Consider the following 26972-nt stretch of genomic DNA (forward strand, 5'->3'; position numbering starts at 1 on the left):
TTACCCAGCTTTTCCAATTCTTCGATGGTGGGAATGTCTTTTTCGATGTCATATTCATTGGGATCCTCCATGTTCTTTAGTGGCGGAAGCTGTTCAATGTAAAATGAATAATGTTTAAGTAACAAATAATGAGAACACATAAAATAGCGAGAAGATAAAGAGGAAGAGTGTGTGTGTATGAGAGAAAGAGAGAGAGAGAGAGAGTGAGAGAGAGAGAGAGAGTAGAAAGAATTCGGTAAGATCCTAATGAATTGGAAAAGTAGCAGGAGGTGCGGGATTAATAATAATAGTATGCAACGGGGAAAGAAAAGAATAACAAAAATCAAATCGACTTTGTTCCCAAATTGGTTTCGGAGAGACCCGCCGGAATTGAATTACAGTTAATTTATTAGAAAAGTTTTGACTAAAAGTCGAGCAACTGTAATAAACGACCGAAAAGTAAAACGTGCGCAGCTGGCAGATGCTCTGTCCATTAACTCATAAAATACGACGAGGTCGCACTGATACACCACTAAATGCAATTCTTTTCATCTCCCATATTTATATTATTATCTTACAAACGAGATGGAAACATCCATATTTAACCAATCGAATTCGGTAATTATAAGAGTCGTACAATATAATTTTCGTTCTCAGTGCGTGGCCAGAAATGATGCGATATAATTTAGATTGGAGTAAAAATTACCGTTAGTTTCTTTTATTTCTATTTCTGTACACTTTTTTGTTTTTTAATGTTGTGCTTTGTTTGCGAAAAATGTTAGCTGGGTGGTATAAATAATGTGTAGTCATTACCACTATCAACCAGTACAATGCGGTTCCATTTTGCCGGAAATACTGAAGTTTTTCTTATATTTTTTTTTTAAAAAAAAGTGCTGAATTCTGTATTGACTTAATTTTACATAATCTCAGTAATTTTCAGTGTCATCACTTTTTTTGTTCGTTCTTTTTTTTTTTCTTAATATATTTTTGGTTATCAAGTTATCCGAACAGTGTAGTGTATATACATGTTACTGAGTGATTTAGATGCTATAGTTACTCTGTAATATAACATAAATTAGCATACTAAAATAACGCAAAGTAAATGTTGTACTGATGTATTACACGTTTCATTTAAATTATTAAGTTTTATAACTATGATTTATGATTTTTTTTATCATGAACGTATCAGTTTTTAACTTGAGTCCTATTTCAGATTGGAACTCTAATAATTGTTTTTTTTTTTTTTTAAGTATATAATTTCAGTATTTAATTTATTCTTATTTATCTCACTCACTTTAAATTTAAAATGAAATAAATTACATTTACATTAAGCATTGACAGTGTAAATTTAATAGCGTTTTTTTTCATCTACTAATCTTCAGCTTTAGTTTGTTATGTCATTCCGCAGTGTAAATTAGCATTCGAAAGTCGATTAATTTTCAAGAAGACGCAAAGAGGAAAAAACCCCCCAAAAAAAAAAACCACTTAGAACGTTTATGGGCATTTTCATTTTGTAGGTATAAGTCTTACTATTATCAGTGTTGGGATAAAATAAGTAATTTTTTAACTAGATAAAGACAAAAAAAAAATGCAACTCAAATCTACCTAGATAAAGATACAAGGTAACTTAATTCATATTTATGTAGATAAATATAAATACTTTTTTTATTTAGAAGAAAAAAAACAATTTTTACGAGTGCATCCCTAACGGTGCAGTTATTTTTATTATTATTTATTAATGAAAAAATAAATATTGAACAGACGAAAATGAATAACATATTTTTGAAATTAAATATTAATATAAATAGTGTTATAATAATAGAAACATCATTTAGTTGATAACTGCAAGTGTCCATTTTTTAAATAGTACATTTTCTATATTTATTTATGAATTATAAATATTATATGTATCGGTATGAAACGGAAAAAATATATATTTTTTGATTTATTTATGTTTTACAACTTAAAAGCTTTGATCGATAATTTAAATATTTAATAAATTTAATAGATTTGTTTGCACAATTCTGGTGATCAAAATGTATCTAGATGAATTTATCTAGGCAAGATAAAAAGTGAATAAATATTGATATATCTAGATAAGTCTTAACGTTGACTTCTATACAAGTGTGCATTATGTACTAAAGCCACATGGCCTTAAACGTAGCTTAGTCGGATTTCACGTTTGAGTGTTTCCAAATGAGGGAGAAAAAGTTTTTGCAGTGATGTCAAACAGATAATTAAAGTAATTATTGCGTAACGAAATTTTGTGAACTATTTTCAATTCAATTAAAATCGTAATTTTCCAATTAAGTAATGATATTGTGTTTGTCATGTAAATCACTTTATTATGTGTAATAACGCCGTCGTATTCAAAATATAATACAGTATAACACACATACATGTAGGCAATAGTTCGTAAGGCGTTTGTATAAACAACTTTATAATAATAACGTTTAGACTTGTAGCGGACATGGAATAGAGAAATCATTTATTCCCTTTTCCTTTGTAATTACATTAAATTATACATATATACATTATAATGATATATTTTACGGATTATAATATTTTATACAACATTTCCATACATAATCCTTATTCAGTTTGCCGCGTAACGTCTTCAAATGGCTAACTGTATCGTATTATTCGCGTATGCTTATAAAGTTTATGCATTTATAATTTTATATATTTACAAACTATATCTGGGGCTTGTTGCAAGAAGGGCAAATGTAATACTTTAATGTAGTTGAGATAGTTGGACCAATATTATTGTAGCTATACACAAAATGAGTCATACAATAAAAAAAAAACACAATGTAATCAAGCAACATCGTTTTTAGGGTTCCTGCATTAAATTTAAACAACTTATGTATACACTAAAAATTGGCAAAATTAATGTTTTTATTTCTGAACATTGTTATAATTTGAAATTGACCCTTCTCGCACCAAGACACAGATATACAATACAGATGGGAATTATATTTATTATATTTATATATTATTAGAGTTAGGGAATATCAGAGATATGATTAAATGGACTGACAATATTACATGCTCATCGAGACATAAATTTAAACCACGTTGAAGTTGTACAAATATCTGCCCAATTTAAAAGAAGGTTGAACTTTGTTATCTAAATATTTTGACTTTTACATTTAATTATTATGTTAGATTTTTTTTATGAAGTTTTGAAAAGGTAATTTATAAGAAAAAGATGGATCATAAATTTTAATCTAAGTAGGACGGCCCTAATTAAAAAAAAAAAAAAGGAAAGTTATTAAATACGAGACTTCATCTTTTAAGACCAATATTCAAATCCAAACTACCATTAAAAAATAAACTCCTAATTTATAAATACAAGATTAGACCTGTATGGGTTTATGGTGTCCAAATTCGGGGTTATGCCAAACAAACTCAGAAAATAAAAATCTAATCCTTCCAAGTTTCTGTTTTCGCTAAATTACATATCCTCCTTGGTATGTCAGCAACTGCTCTTTTCATAAAGACCTAAATATTGATACCGTCGATAATTTAACCATAGCAAACTATAAAAAATTCCATTTTAATCTATCATTCTATTTCAACCCACTTGTGTCAAATCAATATTTCTTCACGATACTGGAAAACCCTCCTCGTCGGCTTAAAATACGCTGGCACCGTGGTCTCCCGACCTAGGCATTTTATTCTAATCAAATATAGGGTCCTATCATTGGATAGCTTCCCTTATCGCTTGTTCATATTTGTTTAGTTTTATAATATATCGTGTTCGAAAATTTGCATACTGCGCAAAAAAATGTACAGATTGTAAATGTTATATTTTCAATAAAAGAAAAAAAAAATCAAAACAATTGAATAATAAAGAAATTCAATGCAATTTACAAAATAAATTATTTATTATAAATTATAAAGAATTTCAGAATTCCCATATTTATTGTTGCAGATATATATACATTAAAAACTAGTACTTACCCGTAGGTATTTAAGTATGTATTCTTATTCATGACTTTCCCCTCCAATTAATGTTAGTTTAACAAATATATTACATAAAGTTAACGTAATACAATTATGCTTATATTATGACTACAAATTAACATTTTGAGGATATTTAAGAACTTAAATTGCACAGTGGAGAGTTCTATTTATCATTGTCGATTTTTTCCATACATAATTTTACTGATTGGCCAACACTTACTACTCCTGGTTTATTCTTAAACAAATTGGGCAATCTACTTTTCTCATATCGTTTGGACATAGAACTGAATTCAATATTGAACGCCAAAATATTATATAGTATCACGTTTAGAAAAAAATTTTGCTCAGTTGATTTCAAAACGATTTCAATCGAAAACTGGGTCACGGGGAACACTTGCAAACTATTATAGATCCGAGGTTATTTGATAATACATGTGTTCCGTTTACATTATGTAATAGTTATTAGTGTACAAGTAAAATGAAAATTTTATACTTTTTTATAGTCACAAAATATTAGTTGGAAAAAAATAATATTTCATTTTAAAATCAACAGCTCTTTTGCTCTCCCACTTCACTCAGAATTTAAAAATTAATCAATACCCAAATGTACCTATATGAAAAAATACACAATGAAATATGTACACAAGTTAAAATTATTATTATTTCGTTCGATAACTTTCGAAAATATAAGTCTGCAAAGAACCTACCTATTTCAAGTGTATATAGTTGTAAAAAGTTAAAATAAAATAAAAATTGCACCATCTCTGGTCTCAATGTTATTCTTATTTTATAAGTCCCATGAGCGGGACGGTAAATTTCGTTAAAACTTTGTGTACAATTCGTGCGGAACTATTGGAAAATTCGAAAAATGACAAAAGTGCAATCGTGATCAGTTTTTGGTCATAGTGACTTTTGATGACACTTTTATGTTACTTATTTTACTTATCAAACCAATACTTTAAGTCTCTAACTATTATGATCAAAAATTACTAATAACTCTATATATATCACAGTGGTGAACCCATATATTTGAAAACCACTGATATATAATATGGCATTTTAAAATTAATATATTTAGAGACTTCTATACTTTAATGATACTTTATTGTTATATACTTACTAAAAATAATTTAAATCTGGTTACTATTTTATCTTCATAAAATTATTGTTTTATTTTAATTATTTTAATTAAAATATAAAACAGTCTGTGCTTTGTGTGCATTATTATTTAGTCCGACTTAGTCTTATCTAATCTATTTTAATTAATTGTCTAAAAAAATCTACTCTCAATTGGTCTTATACAAGATATATATTCAAGTACAGTTTGGTTTATTAAAATTGTTTAACATTCGGTTGTAATACATTCGCTTATTTGTAAACGTCGGTCTGGTTTTAGTCTTAGTTAAAGTATGTCAATCTTGTTCGGTGTTTAAAAAAAACGGACCGTGCAGAGCTCTAATATATACTTCTTCTTCTTTTTTAGCTTTTTACAGGCCTTTTAGGCCTATTGCCGCAACAACATATTGTCTCCACTTTTTTCTGGCATTTGCCATTTATTCCACATTCCTTACTCCCAACATCTTTAGATCTTCTTTTATTCTATCTGCCCATTTTTCTCTGGGTCTTTTTGCGTTTGGTTTCCATGCAATTATTTTTCCAATTAGTCTATTTAAAGTATAAAATTTGAAAAATTAATTTTTAAAATTTAGAAAACATTTTGATTGCATGGATGTATTTCCCCACGCGAATTATAATGTCCACGTTTTCAAACACTCGTAAGCCATTAGTCACAAACCTGTAAATCCGACATTTCCAACGGTCACGTTCTTTTTTTAAGCCACTAAAAAGTGAGGTCGATTGCTCAGAAACATAATGGCTCATAATACATACCATCGACTACATTACGAATCTTCGGAACTACGATAAGGATCAAAATCTATAATATATAATATTTTATTATTTACTAATTTACATATGTAATGGATATTTCAAATAGTTCAAGTTATAGTAATATAACTAGTGTTAGAATCAACAAATATGCTTTAAAAATTGTAAAGTTAAGAAATTTGCGCTTAAAATTATTAAATCACTAAATATGCAAAAATATGCACTACAAACTTTTAATCTGTATTTCGTAGTGTCATGAAAATCATTTCAAGCTTACTTAGCAATAAATTGAATAGCCCAATAAAAAAATTAAAATGTAATAACTCCAGAGCCCTAATGATTAGTTTTGGTTCCTCAATTTAATATAATATAACCTTTCAATGCGTAATTTTACTTTTTTTGTTACTCAATTTTTTTAAATTAATTTTTAGTTACCGAATTCATATAAAATAAAAAATCCTGTCATCATTTTTGGGAAAATCAAACAATTTTAAGATTGTTGCATCAATGCAATATTACCCACGAACAGACTTAATTTGTATAAGTATTATATATTAGTAATAAATAATTATTTTTTACTTTTCTTTATAATATTTTATAAACAAAAATATCACAATGTTTAAAATAAGAAGAAACTGATATGTCGTACTCATTTGTGTAATATTATTTTTAATATTGTTTTCATTGTGGCTTATAAGTGTAGGGCAATTCACTTAATCTCTTTTTTTCAATTATAAGTTAATAAATTCTTGTTTTTTTACGATTTTGAGAGCAGCATTTTTAGCATTATTACTATATAAGTTGACTGAATATCATAAAAGATTCGGTTATATAATTTTGTTATTTGATGTAGAATTTGGAACTATTAGAATTTTTTATGTGCCTTTTTCAGATGATTAAGTGATTGTAAATGAAGTAGATGTAGGTTTTTGTAAAGAAAAATCTGTTAAAAGCAATGGTAAATTTGACTGAGCTTCATCAGGTACATCATTAGCATTTTTAATTGATATACCCAGTAGTATAACTGTATACATTCCTTCATTCTCATATATAATGGGTAAACTACATCTAATGACTTATTTACAAAAATAATAATGCAGCATAAAATATGTTTTTTTTGTTAGAAAAATCAATCTCGTCCTCACTTGTGTCTTAATTTGCAACTTATCTTGCAATTTTCATATTCCAAATTCTTCCATATTTCTAAAATACAGAGTAAAATAATACTTATACAGTTGATGCGCTTTATTGTATATGAGCAATAATCTATTTTTTACCTGTAGTTAATTGAATACGTGTTTTATATTCCTAATTATACTAAAAATTAATGCATAAGCTAATAATTAACGTAGGGACATTTTTATAAAAAACAATATGTATATTATTTTACGTCGGTAAAATAAAATTCAAAACGTCAGTGATACAGTTTATCAATTTATGGAACAGCTAATTTTTGAACGATTGTTTATTTTTATATATATATATATATATATATATATATATATATATATTTAGAGCTATAGTATGAAACTATTCAGCTCCAAAATTACAGTTATATAACAAGAAATATTTGTAGTACAATTTAAAATAATAGTTACAAAAAATAAAAATATAAAGTTGTATAATAATAAATTATATAAAACGATTGTTTATTAAACACATTAATTTGTTACGGACATACATATATGTATGCCCTTTCGATTATTATTACAAAGGAGGTCCACATAAAAAAGTATTAACAAGTCTCGTTATTCAACTACTGAGGTACTACTAATATGAATAGTACGCAAATGCAAATCACAAGTGTTGATGGTAAGAGATGCGAAAAGAAGTCGTGTGAAAGGCAGAAATGGTGAATAATCCAGGATTAAGCACACAGTAATGTCTGTGAAAATACTGCGAAGGGAAAACGAACAACGAATAGTTCTCACGAGATCAACGTCGAGTGAACATCCTTTCGACATTTTCTTTCGCTGGTTCTTGCACTTCTTAGCAGTTCTACTTTCAGATTTTTCTTTAACATCGAGGGCTGTTGACTTTTTTTCCAACGAATTATTCGGCTCATAAATATCCTTATCTGAAATTGGAATTATGTAATATTTACTGGTTATTTTATTAGTACAATTCGTATTTTGTTCCAATCAATAACTTACTTCTTGTAGTATCGGCAGGGGCGATTGGCTCCACCGACGATTTATCTACTGTTCTCTTATTCATAACTATAATACAAGTGTTTACAAGCTTTGGTCTATTAATAGATTCTCTCTGTGGATTTGCGTGCTTTTCTTGCGCAGAGGATGATCTCGATGTATGACACACATAAATATTGGGTCTTTCCAGAAGTTCTGTCAGATCGTATAACTTAGTATACTTAATTTGCTTTTTTCCCGATTTCTGTGTCTTCCAGTTAAAACTTTTAGAAATGGTATTGAAATTCGTCTTGTTGATTTTAACTGTAGGTTCAATTAACGAGGCATTTTTTTTCAACGAGGAGAACGATTATCCTATTGTTACTATAAATACTGATGAAGAGTTATTCACAATACATAAATTAATGTTCTCATTCTCTGAACTTTTGTAGCAAATCATTTTTAACTTTTGAACCTTTTTTTTCCTGGGAGGGAGATCGAGACCCAGGACCCTCTCCCACCGAAAATACACTATTATATAAATAGTATGTATGTATCAATCACGTAATTTACGTTTGGAAATATTTTTTCGCCGCACCTATCAGCGATTATCCGATTCTAATGCTTTGAAAATATATTGAATTATTCACCCTCTCCGTCGGGCCACGTGGGAAATGCAATTTTAATTTGATATTATTTATGTACGACATGAACAATGTATGATTGTGTCCAGACTTGAACACGAGTAGAGCGAAAGAGCATTATTTGAAAATGTGTTAAATAACTAATATTTCAACCAAATTATGATTGAACCTGTAGATAAGGTAACAGTACAAATTACCTATAATCTACGGGATAGATATAAGAGTAAATCTAGCAAAAATGAATGATGAAAATTGTTTGTAGGTATAGACCGATAAAAACACATTTTCACTTTTCGCAGTAAATACCGTGATATTAATTTCCAACCAAAATATCGAGTTATAATTTTTTCCGTGGAGCTATGCGATGTTATTCATACCCATTGCATATCAAGTTTTAATTATATTTGTCCAGTGGCCTGTGCCTTCCGTTGTCAGTGCTCGATACCGGAAAAGTAAGAAAACAGAAACTCGATCAAAAGCTTAAAAATAATGACTTATGTTATTATTATTGTTATTATGCCAAATATATTCTTCGCTTTGTCTGTTCATTATAAAATTAAAATTAACTATAAAATCGTTTACACAATAAACGATAATAATATACATGTTTATGAGATTCAACATTTTTTTTTTGTTTAACTAAATGCAAATAAAAATACAATAACATTTTTCAAAACCTCTCTATCCTTGACCAAACTTACAACCAATACATTTGCATTAATCTCGATGATATATTTACTTTTTTTCTTCTTCTTCCGAGTCATAAAAACAAAAAACTGCCAATCACTTAAGAACAAACGATATACGTGAAATAAAAAGAATTAGTAATTGGGACTGCGTGGGTGAAGTGAATGTTTAATATTACGTTATAATATACCATATAATGGCATGTATTGTTACGGATATTTCATGCAAGCCAAACAATTGTCCGTTTTTTTATTTTGCCGAATCGGTTCAAATTTCGAATAGAACATTGTGCGACAGGAAGACAGATATCTCACTACATCAACGGTCAATCTTAACGGCCATAATATCAGTTGGCACGTTACAAACTTATCGGAAGTAACTTAACATCTCAATAATATTAAGTACGTTCGTGCGTGCCTGTCGTTCGGACTCAGGTCTATTCTATGAATTTTCGTCAACAGCGAGAATATTTTACAAACGCATTGTTCCAATATTTATTTGTCGCAATAGGTTCGTATTCTGTGTACGGTACACCGTATATATTTGTTAAAATTGTTATAGTGAGTTTTAATTTAGATTTCCATCTAAAATATTCACTACAAGTAATATTAATAAATAATAAAATATATTTAGACATAAAACTTTTAATTTAAACGTTGAATAAGCGTTTATGATTTAAATATTTAATAGTTATAATATGTAAAAAAAAAAAATTGAAATTATAATATAATCCTTAAAAACATTTCTTGGATATTTACTAAGACTTTGCCTTTTTGACACTTAATGGTTTTTCTTCTACTTCTTCTTCTTCTTTTTTTTTTTTTTTTGATATTTTATGTTAATAATTTCTTCAAATGTGCTTTTAAACTATTGGTTGTTTTTTTCCTTTATTGATATCATTCACCCACTTTTCATTTTTATTCGGTTTTATAATGGTTGATTTGATGATTTTGGTGATACATAATTTTTGCGCAAAAAATAATTCTCATCAACTTAAATAGCGTTCAACAACGCCTTAGTAAAGATCCTGATTCAGACCATCGTTGTTCAATGCTCTGGTTCGATAATCAGGTGTATTTATTAATTGATTGTATTTTATAGGTATTTTAAGTAATAAATATATACATATTTCACGAGGTCGATGAGTCCTCGGATGCCGCAACTGGCCTACAAACATCAATCTGAGTGCTTTAGATCAGGGTTGCCCAATCCGCGGCTCTTGAAGCCTTATTTTTTTTGGTACTCCTCCATAAGAGACTTATATTAAAAAAAGAAGTCACAAAAATATTATAACAAAATCGTTATATGATTGTATATTTTAATGAGTAACTTCCAATTGATTTTATAGCAGCCACAGCGAATTCGATTTCTTGTGACGGGAGATCATAGAAGTCATTATTATTGTTATGGTTATTATTAGACGGCGATTATTGACTGCAGGTTTTAAGGATGAAAATATCATTTTTTTTCTTTTTTTTTGCAGCCCTTAGTGTTTTTATAAAATGTAAATTGTTCCGCCAAATACAAAAAGATGGACCACCTTGCTTTAGACTATCTATAATACAAAGATGGTCTAGCTAGCTATATCGTAGTGATATCACGAAATACCTAACTATCGGTGAAAATTCGCTTTCATCTTATAGATAGTCACGGAACAATATCATAATGAGTATCATACATTTTATTTTATATTTTCAGTGGACAGAAAAATACACAAAACAAATAAATATTTTAAAAACCGAGCTAAAATATAAAATATGAGTATTTAAATACTTTGTTTATATATTTTGTTTTCAGTTTTTATTAGCGTTTCGTTGTACGATGATTTTTTTTTTTTTAATATTGATATTTTTAATCAACCTAAATTATTTTTCTTTTCATTTGTAAATTATTAAAAAAAAAAAAAAAAATACAGCCATGATATTTTTGTATAAATCACTGGTAAGTAAGTCATTTATCTTTGATTTGTTTTTCGTACTTTAATGAACCCGGAAAGAAAATATTAAAAAGCACATTTCTTCCATGACGGCCAGAATATAGTTTTAAGAGTTTTAATAGTCTTAAGAGTTTTAACTATAATTTTAATTTTTAATCAATTTCTAAATACTATGTGCTTAAGCATACTATTCATTTTTTTTTAAAATTGTAAGTGGTTTAAACGTGCTGAAAAACACGACCTTACAATACTAACCTTTAACCAGTGGAAACGCAATATTTCCTTGTCAAAATTACTTCCAATTATAGTTCAATGTTTTTTAATACAACTACCATGAAAATAATATTATAATGACTGAAATATTCGTCAACACCCATGTACAAACATACACATATAATATATTAATTGTAAGTCTTAGCAGCTAGGAGTAATTTTTGTCGGTCGAGTCGTAATTTATTTTTTTTATGCAGTTTTCATTATCCGTTGTTGTTCGAATAGTATATTACCAGTGTTGAGCTTTTTCTAGATAATTAATATGTTTTATCTTATCTAGATAGTAAACTAAATTAGTTATCTAATGAATTATCTTAGATGAATTCTTGAGTTATCTAACATAATTCATCTAGATAAAAAAAATATGAGTATATTTATTAGAACAATTAAAAAAAATTGAACTTAAAATTATTTAGTTAAAAACTAATAAGAATTTAAAATTAATGAAAACTTTATTAATATTATTGATTTTACTAACTTTATAATTAATTACTATTATTTTAAAAGTTGCGTTACTCCAATATATGTTTAGTTATATTATTTAAATTGTGCCTATAAGTATTTACTTTTTTTGAATTGTTTACATATTAAATAAAGACTATTCAATTTATACTTTCTAGTGACTTACAATATTAACTTCTAAGAAAGAAAATTAAATAATAAATAATACAGATAATGGTTGAATTAACTTTTTAATATTTTAACCATAAATATTACACTAAAATAAGTATTATATAAGTTGTAATGAATTGTTTTATAAAATTATAATATACCTATAAAGAAACTATTTTTTTTTTAAACTAAGTACTTATTATTTATTACTTGTTTCCCATACATAAATGTACATAATATAATTTTTTTTCATAATTTATATTGAAGATACCTATTAGGTCAACGTTAAGTTAATTTTTAATTAATTTTATTTTAAAGTATAAATTTATAAAAAAAAATTGTAAATTAATTAATAAAATTTAAAAAATGTTACGTTTTTACCTTTTTTCGTTTAGATAAATAGTGTTTTATCTTTGTCTAGATACATTTTTAGTTAGGTATCTTTGCGCAAAACTGTATATCACGTTATATTATACATATTATTATTATGCAAGTGAAATTTCATATATATTTATGAAAACGACCGGGTGATACTTTTTAACCGGTATTGTGTGTCTAATATTGACTGGTATAATTGACCGATTGAACGTGAGATGTGTTCATTTGAAACTACATCTACAGTTAAACACGTGAACTGTTTACGGCTAGTGGACAAATATATATATTAATTTGAATACGAATAGGGTTAACCGCGGTATATCGTCGATTGTTTCCACCACGGTGTTACCACGCTATTAGCCGACCAACATAGATTTTTTTGGAAAAACAACGATAACTTGAAATATTTATTCGTGTTTTATTTTTTTAAACATATTTGAGTTCCGCGCAATATGAGTTAAACACGTGCTGGACCTTATTTCGCAGCGCATCATAATATTGCATATGTAAATCGATTGGCTAACATTATAGCTGTACATGCGCCCGTCTAAGCATACGTCGGGTGACAAGTGGACCAAGATCGGCCGTTGACCGTCGGTTTTGCAGTAATCTCGAATAAATGACGATCACTTTACGGCAGGAAAATACAGAAATGCCATTTATTCTTTTTTTATGTATACCCGTATGACAAGAATATATTTATGATATGTTATATTTAATATAAATAAGTAGATTTGATAATATTGCGTGAAATAATATTTTTACATTTTTACAAGTTTTACGTGAAAGAATGAAAAATTCAATTTTAAATCAACACGCCAATATTATTGCTTATATTTAATAATAACTAGGTTAGGTATTATGTATCGTATCCTCTAACTGACTGTATTTGTTTGTGCTATAAATCATTATTAATTATTAATTAATTAAATTATTAATTAATGTAATATTAGATATAGTAAACTAAATTATGTACTAGTTGTTCAGTTATTACTTAATTGTGGAAATTGAGACATTATGTTAAAATTAAATAGACATTATCAGTTTTTAAATGGTTGGTAGATACCATAAAAACGTGTTTGTCCCTAGCAAAGAGTCCTGTTGCCACACTACTGTATACATTTCAACATTCGTACGCATGTAAGATTTATTTGTCGTATAACCAATTATATTGTTCATAACATAAATATATATATATATATATTTTTGATGTTTCGTGAATTGCATACTACGTGTATAAATAAATTATAGGAAAGTTTACTTGTGCCAACGGTATTTTAGCTTAGTTATATTTTTATGGTTTATTTTTGCCAAAAACAACGGTCATAAATAATATATTTTAATGTTTCACGTGATGTTTAAAGTTTTACGGATTATCAGATTTTCGATTTATTAATTACTTGCTATAGATTATATATATATTCATTTTACTGAAATATGATTTTGACATAACGTAATTTTGTATTGTAATATACGCAAACCGTAACTTTGGTTTAAAACATACTTTAACAAGTGTAAAGCAATTAGTATATTGATGATTTAATTTTAATTTAAATTTAAATTTTTTTTGCCGTAATAGCTTCAAAACTATACGTTTAATTATAAATACAATTTAATGTGAAACATAATGCATGTGTTGTAAACATTATATAAATATCACTAGTATAGATAAATTAACATCGATAATTACGTTGCACTGACTAAAATTATGTGTAATACGAAATTAAAATGTGTATAATGGATTGTAATAAATAGTAAATGTTTTTTTTACAGTTTTTTCTTCATTTAAATGTTGATTGATTAGTTCATATACATGAATAAAGTTTGAAATTTTGTAAAATTATAAAATAAACGCTTATCATAATATTACCATAAATGTTAAGCCACTAAAAACAGTTGTAGTTCAAACTTCAAGTCAACAGTGGTGCCATCTTGATAAAAGTTTAACAGATAACGGCAGTTAACTATCTAATATACTATCAGCTTCGCACTTCCCTATGGTAACGAAAAGTTGAATATAAAGTGTATAGTAAGAAAGCATTTATATTTAAGCCTCTGGTCGGTTGTATCTCATTCCCTTCGCCCAAATTATTAAGACTAATATTTCACGTTGCGCGTATTGGAATTTGAACAATTCTTAAAGTACGCATCTACGTTGTGGTTATGTTATGCTCATATTTTCAGAAAAATGAACTAAATTATTAAATAAATTATTTATGAAAAATAATGGTGTTTTCGTTTATAAGAAAAAAAATTATATTTCCACAAGTCGCTACAACGTCTGTAACTTTAAAATAATATCATGTTTTTGAAAATATATAGTCACACATATTTTTCATAATCTAGATTCTAATAAAATGCATACCTATTTCAAGCGTAAAAAAGGAGTGAGCATGCTTAAATCCTTGTCGTATGTGATGGAATATAACGTTGTTACCGAACGGAAAACGAGGTATTACGTTTTCAGGTATCTGCACGTTTGTACTGATCACCCTCTCGATTGACCCTAACGATGACCGAATGTGGTTTTTTTTCTTCGAATCAATACAATTGTTGTATATGCGAATTCGAAAAAAAAACTACAGGGATTTAACGTTATGCTTACCATGGTGTCGGTGATTTACGCATTGAGAACCCGAAGTTTTGTTTTATTCGAAATCGATGATCGCTTTAGGTAACTATTATCTCACAGGTTCCCTGAAATATATTTGAACGTTTCAAACGTTATCGCAATGTTGATGTACGAGCCCGATTTCGAATCCGTAGTGATACATGCGTACGGTCGTCATAAAAAACATATAAATATAAAATAAATCGAGCACACACGTTCATCGATCTATAATCGTGTTTGTACAGAAATACTTAGAACGGAACATGATATCGTTGTAAGACAACTACGTTTTAACATCCCCACTAGGAGTTATTTAAAACATGTTAGATTTAATATAAAATCTTTACAAAAGGTACCCACTACTGTGTCGACTACGTGTTGGGAAGAGCATACGTCATATTATTAATAATATTTTCATGTTTTGAATCGTAAAATAATAATTAATGATATCAAGTTAGGTCATAAGGGAAAAATTTAATATTGAAGCGGTCATGTAAAAAATCCTAAACGATATCAAACCGGACGTCACACCATCTGTCGACGTCCAGTGTCCACGTTACACACGGATACAATCGTGGCACTGTCGTAGATGTGTAACACAATTTTTATTACATAATATAGAGACAGTGCACATTATGAAAAAATATGCTGAGATCACGATAGCATTAATACGATTAAATGTATGAAATTGTTGAGTTTAAAATATTCGCAATTATTTACAAGGTCTAGATGATACACATACACGGAGATAATAAGAACATAATGTGTGCACTAAATATAAAAATATATATATTTAATATAAAAAAATATAAACTAAGGAAGGAAGGAGCATACGGTCGGATCAGAAGGGCAAATGATCAATTTTCGGTTTATCAGTCCAGACTAGACTTTTTCGAGAGTGGAGATTTTCTTAATTGTAAATTAATGCACTGTACAAATAGATACAGTGATTTCCTTTTGTTACATTTTAATGGAATATATTTTTATATTATGCTTTACAAGTGTATTTTTATTTTCCTTAAATTTTTACTCTAATTTGTATAAATAATATTATTTTTTTACAAAGTCGCTAGTGCGGTAATAATTAAAAAGTAAATAAAAATTAAAAACTAATTTATTAGAGACACGTTTTTAATCTACTCAACGATCATAACTTTTTAACAATAGTGTTTCTTATTCAAGACTTCGTTTGAAAGCTTTTTCCTTAAATTTTAGTTAAGGAGACGTTTACTGTTCAGTCGAAGCTTAGATTTGAAAACGAGTAGACGGGGAAAGCATAGCCTGTTTAACAATCATAGTCTTCAATAAAATTGTATTTAAAACTCTACACTATAGAAAATTATGTCACTGGTATCAATTGACTATACTTGTATTAAAATATTTACACGATATTTATTGTGATTTTGACTATGGTTTTACGATGAATTCGCTACAATGCATGCGTGACATAATTGTTGTCAGAGAAACGGTGCGTTTTACTCATTTGTCTGAAACTTTTCGTTCGACGAGTGTCATATTTGGCTTGACGTTTCGGACAAAATTTTAGCACGACCCTCAGCGATAAGACATATCTATGTTAAAACATAAATCATGATTCTTGCCTAATTTTAAGGACCATTTTTTCAACGTTTATAACATGAAATACGCTACCTACATTATTTGTGGTATAAATACAAATATATAATATATATATTTATAAATATGTGTATACAGGTATAAGTATAAAAACCGTGTTTACGAGAAAGTTTTAATTTTTTTATTAAAAAAACACAGTAATAAAAATATAGTTTTTGCAATGGCGATCGATTTATTTTTTATACTAATGTAAACGTTTTTGCGAAATAAATTGTATTTTTACAATCAAAATATTTACTAGTTACTCATACAACACAACACCACATATGCGCATGATACTCATACTATCATACTTAAAATATTATTTGGTTTTAAATATTGTTCAGTTTATTTTTATTCAACATATTTGAGACATTTTATCTGCCGAAAATTACGACGAAAATTACAGTAAAATTTACCAAAAACATTAATTATTAAAATTTTGTGGCGACCATTTTAAGTGATTTAAAAAAAGAAAATAATGTTTAATTTTAGATCAATGATGATTGATACTTCTCAGAAAATATTTTGTTCTAATGTGTAATATAATAAATTATACAACATTTGCATTGAATTTCACTTAAATATTAAAAAATGTGAAAAACCAGAAATAAATATTATTAAATTCTTGGCCGTGTCACTAATGGGTAAATTGTTACTCAAATTGGCTCGTAGATGACGTGCAACGGTGTGCGTCATTCGAGATGGTCATATTTTAAAAATTAATAAATACCAATAAACACAAATCAAATAATAAGAGCCTGACGGTGCACCGTTGTTATCATAAATATATCTACCCTCAAAATAGACTGATTTTAATCAAACGTTCCGTTATTCTATGTGACACATCATATTCATCAGACCCTTCAAGGAGTTTTTTGTTACAATTCATGACTGCATGGCGCATCGAATGTTAACTGTCGAAATTTAATTGTTTAAAATAATAAAAAGTTCTATCGTGCATATGTTGTGCATATGGACTTTGCTGATTTTATGATTCAAGTGCAATGTGATTAATAATATCTAAACACAAATTCTGTGCGAGTGTCGAAAAGTGCCCAATCAGTTCATCAAATCCTATGTCAAAAACGCAATAAAATTATCCAACCGCTAATAATAAAAATTATAATAATCACATAAATACGTGTAACACAATAATATTCAAGTTATAATTCATTGTGGTGTGCATTGCGTGTAGACAACCTAAAATGTAAAAATATCATAAAAGTTTAGACGTAAGTTACTAAAACGAGTTCATCGCAAGAATACAACGCTGAAGGTTATCAAATAATATGTATAAAATACACTTCGGGATATCCTACTCAAATATTATAATACTTATTATATTGTGAAGTGTGATTTTACTTTTTTTATTTAAAACCGTTAAAAGAGATTATTTTTTTAATGAACCATAATCGAATATTAATCATGTAGTAGTTGTTTAACTATTAATGTTTAAAGTTTAGGCAGACATAAGGCACAGCGAAATAAATACATTATGTCTTGGAGATAATATATATTTTGTACCCACCACAACCACCACTACCAGCACAATATTCGCTTAAACTTTAAACGTTAATTTAGTGAAATAACTGCATGATAAATATTCAATTACGGTGCTTGCGGCAAAAGGTTTAGAAAAATGTTCTTGTTCATAAATAAAAACAAAATACATGGATCTCTGTCTAAAAACTAAAAGTTTTCACCGTTTGGATAGAATACTCGTAATAACAAAGTTCAAATATTAAAATTAAATCATAAAAAATATATTATATAATTAATTTAATTAAAATAGTTACAAAGATGCAGTAAGGATTTCTTGTACATTTGTTATACAGTCTGTTTTTTAATGGGAGAAAAAAATTGTTAAAGTAAAGATTTCTTTCTCAAGTTATATACAGTATTCTTCCTGAGTAAACTTATAGCTAGTGTCATGCCGGTTGGATGAAAAATGGGATGCGTTGTTATAAGTTCTAAGTGTTTGCTAGTTATAAGAATCCAAATTTGGTGACATACAGGGCCACCGATAACAAATATTGACGGAGGGGGGGAAATGGGTTAAATACTTACAAATTTGTTAAATTTTTTTTATACAACACAATTCTGTAACACTAATATTACTTAATTTGTTAATGATTGCCGACTAAATAAATAATTCATAAAGCGAGAGGGATATTTTATTCCCTCTACTAACCTAAAATCAAACCTAGTTCTAAATTATTACTGGTGCTCACATTTTATTTTAATTATCAATATATATCAAATATATTTAATTTTGAGTCGATTTCGTTTTCATGTCAAAAATGGACAGTTTAATTGTAAACGTGATTGTGTACCAGTTATTGTAATAGAAAAACGTCTGAATTCCGATTGCGTTTCGATTATTTATACTGAATAACCATGTGTGTAATAATAAAATACGTGTAAAATTGTATTGCCAAACGATAAATAAAAATTAATCTTTCGTTAATATTACATTACATTATTTATTATCATGGATCAAGTCGTGGGAATAATGAAACATTTTTACTTTCCGAACTTTTGCTTTTAGACGATAAGATTTTCATAAATAATATGCTGTTATTGTAAGCAAGGAATTATAATATAAGATTTATCATTAATATTTTATAGTAAAAGCTAGTAGTGAAAATATATTATTTTATTAGTGAAATAAAATTTTTTTTGATAAAATTTCCATGCATCATAATTGTTATAAATATATTATAATTAGACTTAGGGACTTATATCTCCAAAAAATACACAAATATGTTTGCAAATATGCTTCTAAAATCGTTAAAATATGCATTATAATATGCACTAATATGAATTAAAAAAAAAAAAAAAATTACCGCATAGGTAGCACATAAAATAAAACGTGTCCATTAGATGTAAATGTATCTTTAGACTCCAAAAACAAAACTTTATAGTCGGTTACTCGTATACGTTTTACGTATGATACGACGTTACGTGGTTGCGAAACACAAAAACAACGAAGGATAATAAACGACTGAACTGAACACTAAACAAATAATCTATTATTCTATTGACTATTAACTTTATTAATATCTGGTCGATATCCATTATACGGTCGATACGGATTTATAGTATTATTTATAAACATTTATAAACAGTATACAGATAACAGTGTGATTACGCGGCATGTTAGTCGCACATGGAGGCATACTGCAGATGCGCGACTAACGGGACACGTCGTACCGGGATGGAAAACACCAAACGAATAGAAACACGAAATAATAATACTAATAACACTAACAACATGGTTCGAATACCGGTGATCGGAATAAAGTAACTCTCAGTACGACATGATGTAAACAGCAGTTGCCAACAGAGCGATCGACTGTTCACGAGTATACGTTTCTATAATGCCATTATTAGAAGGAGAGGGAAAATTTAAATCTTAAACTCTTAATTATGATTGTTTAATAACAGTACGGGAAAAAACCAGACTATTAGTGGAAGGGGTTAAAGCTCTAAAACCACCGCCTTGGCATGGCTTAGGTCCTAGGAATTTTATATTTCAAGTTTACCAATTTGTAATGGCATCGCTACCGTATGCAGAAGAAATACGTGTATTTAAAGGTCGAGTAAAATACGTAATGTATATACGTTTATAAACGTTTTCCTGTGGGAGATGTTTGGTAATGAAAAAAAAACTCCAGAAGGTTTTAGCGTTTCGTAAGTATTACATAAAAGTAGATTGAAAATTCAATACGCATTTGCAGAAGAGGTCGCGGATTTCCCGTTTTATTTATTAAATAATCTACAATCACTATGCTTTAATTCATGTTGCTCTCGTCGCGGCTGGGAGAGGTTTTAAATACTTGAACGTAGAACTACCGTCACCTCCAGCAGGTTACGTTCGACCGATGTGTTGTTTGGAAAACGCGTATTTTGATCGCGGTTTTTCACCATTCATAGACATCATGGTGACGTGTAACTCACGGTTGTTCAGCCGAGTATCGCATACAGGGCGGTCCAACACGTTTTCCCGTTGAAAATATCTCCATAGATATTAATCTTACGTTTCTGAACATGAGTTTAGAACATCTTACCGTGTCCATCCGTCCATTCGTTACCGGATACGATATGGTTAATATTTATATGTTAACACTATTAATGAAAATAATTATTTCACAACTTGTATAGAAATGTATAATTAGCAATATGTTATGTTATTTTATTTTGATGTTTTTTTAAAATTGGTTAATATGAATTTAAAAATAATTAAATCAATATTTTTATTTATAATTATTAGAGTTCTATCTAAATCTACCATTAATCTAATTTCTGTGAATTATATCGTGTCCTGGTCCACAAATAAATAAATAAATAGGTATATATATAAATACAAGCAATCGTAATTAATGGACGGATGAACACAACGGAGATATAAGGTGTTTCTAAAATATCCAAAAATAAGTATTCATTATAATATAGATTCACATTTGCACATTTGTATATTGTATATATTGTATAATATATTTCAATTTTAATATTAAATCCTTTATTTACAAATTAAAGTATTTGATTTATATAGGTTTCTACACAAAAATGTATTTGGTTTACGAGTTTTTAAATTATTTATAAACTTTGTATACAGTTATTGTTTATTGTTTGAAGCACCTTTGAAAACCGAGAATTCACCACGCTTGCAAAATGGACTTTCTTATTTATTTTTATAATTTTTTTTTATATTTAAATATTTCTAATTTATAACAACAGTAATTTGAAAAGTAATATCGAATTCGTGTTTTTTGTAATATTTGTTGCAAGAGCCATAATATATTAAACGAAAACGCGTTTCTTTGTCTTAAAACTTACATTAAGCTGTAACCCTATGACTATAGAAAGCAATTATTGAAACCAGCATACTGCGTTGTTTTGTTCATTCGATTCTGCAGCCATTTCTTAAGCACACTTACCCATTTCGCTCTGGACCGATCGCGATTTCTCAGCAACACGAGTTTGGCGATAGGTATCATCCTGCCTTCACCCTTATTGTACAACATCGGTTCCACTTGCGTTTTGATCGCAATATCCAACTCCGTGAAGTTTTTCGTCTGTACGGCTTTTTTCATCAGGTCCACTAGAAGACCACAACCTATAATAATAACAAAAAAACGGTGTACGATATCATGTTTTTTTTTTTTAACTAAAACTTGATGCAAACATTGTACTTAAAGTACACAATATAAAACATCAAACACAACATCGATCTTGATTGTATTTCTGTTCCATGGAACGGTACTCTGAACAGATCCGATTCTATATCCTCAATTTCTTTCGTATTTCGTATTTTCCACATCAAAAACTACTCAACATTCTTTGCACACCTAATCATAGAATGCCAACCACATCACAAACCTAGTGCTTATTGTCATTGTTATGAATAATAGTATAATGATTAAATGTTACTATACCATTCGTTAAAGAGCTTTCATATTGCTATACGAGTATTATTTTTGAAAAACTATGTGGTCAGCCAACAAATTTTAAAAAATAAACTAAACAAAATATAATAATACCGATGTAATATATCCCTGATCGGTAAATCATTACGTCAATTTTTGACGTGAAATATTATACGTTAGTCTAGGTTTCACCGATCCGAACGTAATACAAACTGATATTAAATAATATTACATTCCGTTATGATATGTGACTGAACGGAGGAAATCTAACGAATTTTGCTTATATGGTATGGGGCCGCAGGAATAGATTGAATCACGTGGTAATGAATACCTGAAGTATGTTTACAACAAAACGTTTGCAGCAGAGATTTCTGTACGAACAATATTTGCATAAAATAACTATTAGAAACATCCAGGCTATTGTGTTAGTAATACCAAGTTTTTATACACTTAGACGGAACTTCACCGCTTAATGCAATTAATGCGCACGCAGCATGTATAAGGGTTTTCATTAATATTTTTGTGCGTACACAAAGACGATGAAACGAAAGAGGTATCTATTGTGCATCCGAATTCTTTGATCGAGAAATCGTGAACCCAAGTTGCTCAAGACTTACCTGGACGTTTGAGAAAAAATGATGATTATATTTATTAATAATAATATTGATTCCGTCTAAAAATGTGTTTCTTTTTCTATTGTATAACTTATATTTTATTGTTCACATATTCTAATCATGCAGTAGTTGGTTTCCAGCTATAATTGTGATGCTGAAAGCATCACTATGATCATTTTTGTTTTAACTTGTACTTATAAAGCCAATTGATATTTTAAGATTAACCGGGCCTCCGGTTCTTTGGGGACCCCCAAAGTAATAGCTAAAAATTGAAGATGGTCTGTTTCAAAATATATTCAGCCAAAAAAAAAAAGAAAATTATTTGTTGCTTTCTCGTGGCTTGTGCATCGAAAGTATTTTGATTTTTTTTGTATTTGATTTTCAATACATTTATTATTAGGATAAGTAGATGATAATTAATATTATGCAAGTACCTATTTTAAAATGAATCAATAAATAATTCGGTTTTACTGTATATAGGTATCGATGATATCAGTAATTATTTTCCATGGAAATCCGGTGCGATAGTAAAATCATGGCTGTTATATTATTTAGTAGTTTAGTACCTATTTATAGTTATGTTGTCTGTAATGTTGCTATTATAGACTATAGTCACTTACTGAGGGCCTCAATTTTATTGACATACAAATTATATTAATGACGAAAATAATATTATAATGTAGATATAACAATGTGTTAAAATGTACTTGATTCAAACTGAGAAACAGAGGTGGAACTAAGGGTGGAAGACAGGGATTCATCCCCGAGCGTAAAATTTTAGAGGGTGTAATTTTTGTAATTAATAACAACTAATTTGATATTTTTAACTTTGTTAAATACTGATATTAGGTTTAAACTCACTAAGTATGATTGTATATTAGTTATTAGAAAAAAATTCTAGAGAAGAGTATTTGATTATTAGTCTATGATTGGGCGTAATTTTAACATTTCCTCCGGGTGTAAAAATTCCTAGTTCCATCTCTGCTGAGGAACATATTAAAATTTATGTTTCACAACTCAAAGAATGTCAATAAGGGATGAACGCATGCAAAAAGTCGAGTGGTGAAGTTTGAAAAAATATCATAACTTTAGTATTGTTGTTTATCAATATTTAATAATAAGTACATAATCGATAATAATAATATTTCGTGGCAATGTTCTCTTGGCAGCGAATAGCGCAACAGCGAGTAGTATGGAGGCAAACCGGTCTGCGGCGAAATGTCCAAAATTTGATTATAATAATTTCAATAATTATTATTATAGTATAAACATTGCTTAAATATTCTTAACACGTTATGTATTCAATAATTGACTATAATATTGCAGAAGTATTGAACAAATATTAATTATGACAAATTTGATTAATATTAAAGAATATAAGTGCAATAATGTTTAATATTGGTTGTAAATATTGCATTATGATTTAAAACACAACATCAATTCAATATTTTTACCTGGCCAAATAAAATTGATGTAATATTATACGGACTTTAAAAATCTCACATTCAATATTAAAACAATTTTTTGATTGTATAATTGATATTTAGTCAATCTTACGACAACGAATTTTTGCAGTCTGGGCAATGGCAGATGTTAAAAAAAATATGATTCGTTTCTAAAATGATATTTCGATTTTTTTTTTTAATGTAATATACTTATATTGAACATTAAAAAAAAAAAGAAGAAAAAATATTTTTCATTCTTTCATTAAATCTTTGTCATTAAACAATTTCTTGTTATCCTTTTGTATTTCTATTATAATATTATATTATGCGATCTAGCAAAGACTTATCGGTTATAAGCGATTTTTTTACTTTATAGTTTATTTTATAATAACTTATAAAAAAAAAACTTCCTTGAACCGTACAAATATTGTGATAAAAATCTGGTTTATATTCATTTTTATTTATAAGAAGTTTTTTTAGAAAAATAATATGGATGAACATTTTTTTTTTTTTTAATTTACCTTTTGTCTCATGTTTATATTGTATTGTTTATTTCATTTGCAATAACCAAAGCGTTCGTACTTTTACTATTTATTATTTTTTTCTGGTTTAATCTCAAGTTATAAAAGTATACTATATTATATTATTTTCACTTGCAATTTTCAAAAGAATTTTTGCAATAAATAATATAATAAAAGTGTAAGTTATAGAAGCCCCTACGGAAACATTTTTTTTTCAATTATAACATTTTAAAATAACACTTGGAAACCTGGAAACCGCTTTATACATTTGCCCATTGTTATATCAAAGAATAAATACAAACATTTTATTGAACTGCTAATAAAGGTAAAAGAAAACTATAAAAATAATTTTTTTTTCTAATTTTTTTATATTTTCTACTTACCAGTCAAAACTCATAAAAATAACAAGTTCCACTAACACGACTCTTTACTTCAGTTCACCACTTTTACCATTTAGTCAAATAAATAGCACAACATCATAATGTTTTTGCATTATTTCAAAAATATATGAAATTAATTAGCATTCAAATATAAAATATAATGAGAGTTAAATGAGTATACTCTACTCGTACATAATAAAAATTATTACAATTATAACGTAGCTTGTTTAAAACAACCATAGTTTCTTTTTAAAAAAAAAAAAAAAAATTATACTTACCGGAAATCGAAATTTCATATAAAAAATAATAATTAAAACCTCTTAAGCTATGTAATATTTAAAATATACTTTATGAAATTAATAAGTTAAGCGATAGAAATTTGTAATTTTGTTAATATTCTTTAAGTAATTTAAAAAGCAATTTTGACAAAACGGAGTAGTTCAAAATAAAGTGATTAAAGTTACCAGATATTTTATAAACGTAACTAATTTCGATTATTATTGTAAGAAAAGTTAGAAAGTCAATTTGTGAGTATTTTACAATTATAACCTTACGAAATTAAATAAATAATAATTTAAAATGTTGGACGGTTTATTAGTAAGATGAATAGCATTAAGTCGAACATAATAATAATACGAGTATTGATTACTTTGTTATTTATTGTTACGGCGTATGAAGTCTACAGTATTAATTTTCTTGAACGTTTTACAAGAAAAACGATAACAATTAATTTACATTCTCGAAAGATGAAAACATTTAGTGTTTATGCATATAAAAAACACCTACACACACATAAACTGGAATAATAATAGGTTGGTAGTGGTTTTTAATGTTATTTTCACGATCACCTGTGTCGGACAAAACCTTGATTCAAAAATCTCGAAGTATACGTCGTGCTTCCTGACACACCGTTGTCAATCGATCGACTGCTGCGCGTGTGCGAGGGCCACGCACGTGTGTGTCTCGATGTAGAATTGAAAGCATAAACGTGTTTTCGGACGAAAAACAAGTGCCACGGGAAAACCGCATTACACAATAGGCTCGTCGTATTCGCGTGCCTTCTAAAGCCATTTGTATATATATATATATATATATATATATATACGCATACGTATTGTTTAGAATGTGGTTTATTCGAGTGCGACTCGTTTACTTACAACGTATAGTGTTGTAAGTACATAAACTAGCAAGCGAAATATATCGCTCGATCGGATAGCACCGTTGAGTTAAACATTGATGGGACATGTACCGTGTAAAATCTTGAATCTCGGAGAAGTTCGAGAGGAGAAAAAAAAAAAAATTGAGTCATCAAACCAACCTTGAGCTCATTCGTGGAGGATTTTGACGATCACCGGTGGAAATCGACTTTAGGCAAAGTCCAAAAACAACACAGTGTATTTCTATTTAATGAGACACAACGATTTCGAGAGCGTATGAAAACACTTATAAATATAAGAAACAAAAATATTTTTTACCCAATGTTTGTGTTGTAATGATTATAACTAAATATACTGTTTAAATAAATGCAATATACGAATTATTAAACTTTAAATTTGACCGGAGCTAAAAACATCACTAGTTAAATCGTTTTTAATCAAATCACTAAATATTTTATTCTTAAAATGAATTAATAGTTTTTGCACTATAATCTATTTTTATCAAATCCCTTAAGAATTACTTAATTGTATCGAACGCAGGCAAAGAAATGGATTAACATTTTGTGAATAAATAGTTTAATTTATAAATATATTTTAAATGCGTTTTCGATCTATTGATTCAACCAGAACCGGATCCGATTAATGAATTAAATATACCTTATTACTGGCCACAGATCTAATTTCATCTTCTTACACGTCATTTT

At 28.1% G+C, this 26972-nt stretch overlaps 1 protein-coding gene across 4 annotated transcripts in view; it reads right to left on the reverse strand.

Moving 5' to 3' along the window:
• Positions 1–26972, reverse strand: part of LOC112694564 (transient receptor potential cation channel subfamily V member 5) — an 89016-nt gene that overhangs the window by 61621 nt on the left and 423 nt on the right. For all 4 annotated transcript variants that reach the window (XM_025570076.1, XM_025570077.1, XM_025570075.1 and 1 more), the window contains exons 2-3: positions 21663–21841; positions 5–89 (exon numbers count right to left, since the gene is read on the reverse strand). In XM_025570076.1, the coding sequence (XP_025425861.1) occupies positions 5–89; positions 21663–21841 (264 nt within the window). The remainder of the gene's footprint in view (positions 1–4; positions 90–21662; positions 21842–26972) is intronic.

The sequence above is a fragment of the Sipha flava genome, unplaced genomic scaffold (assembly GCF_003268045.1).
Source record: "Sipha flava isolate LNK unplaced genomic scaffold, YSA_version1 130_pilon_pilon, whole genome shotgun sequence".
In the NCBI taxonomy this organism is placed as follows: Eukaryota; Metazoa; Arthropoda; class Insecta; order Hemiptera; family Aphididae; genus Sipha; species Sipha flava.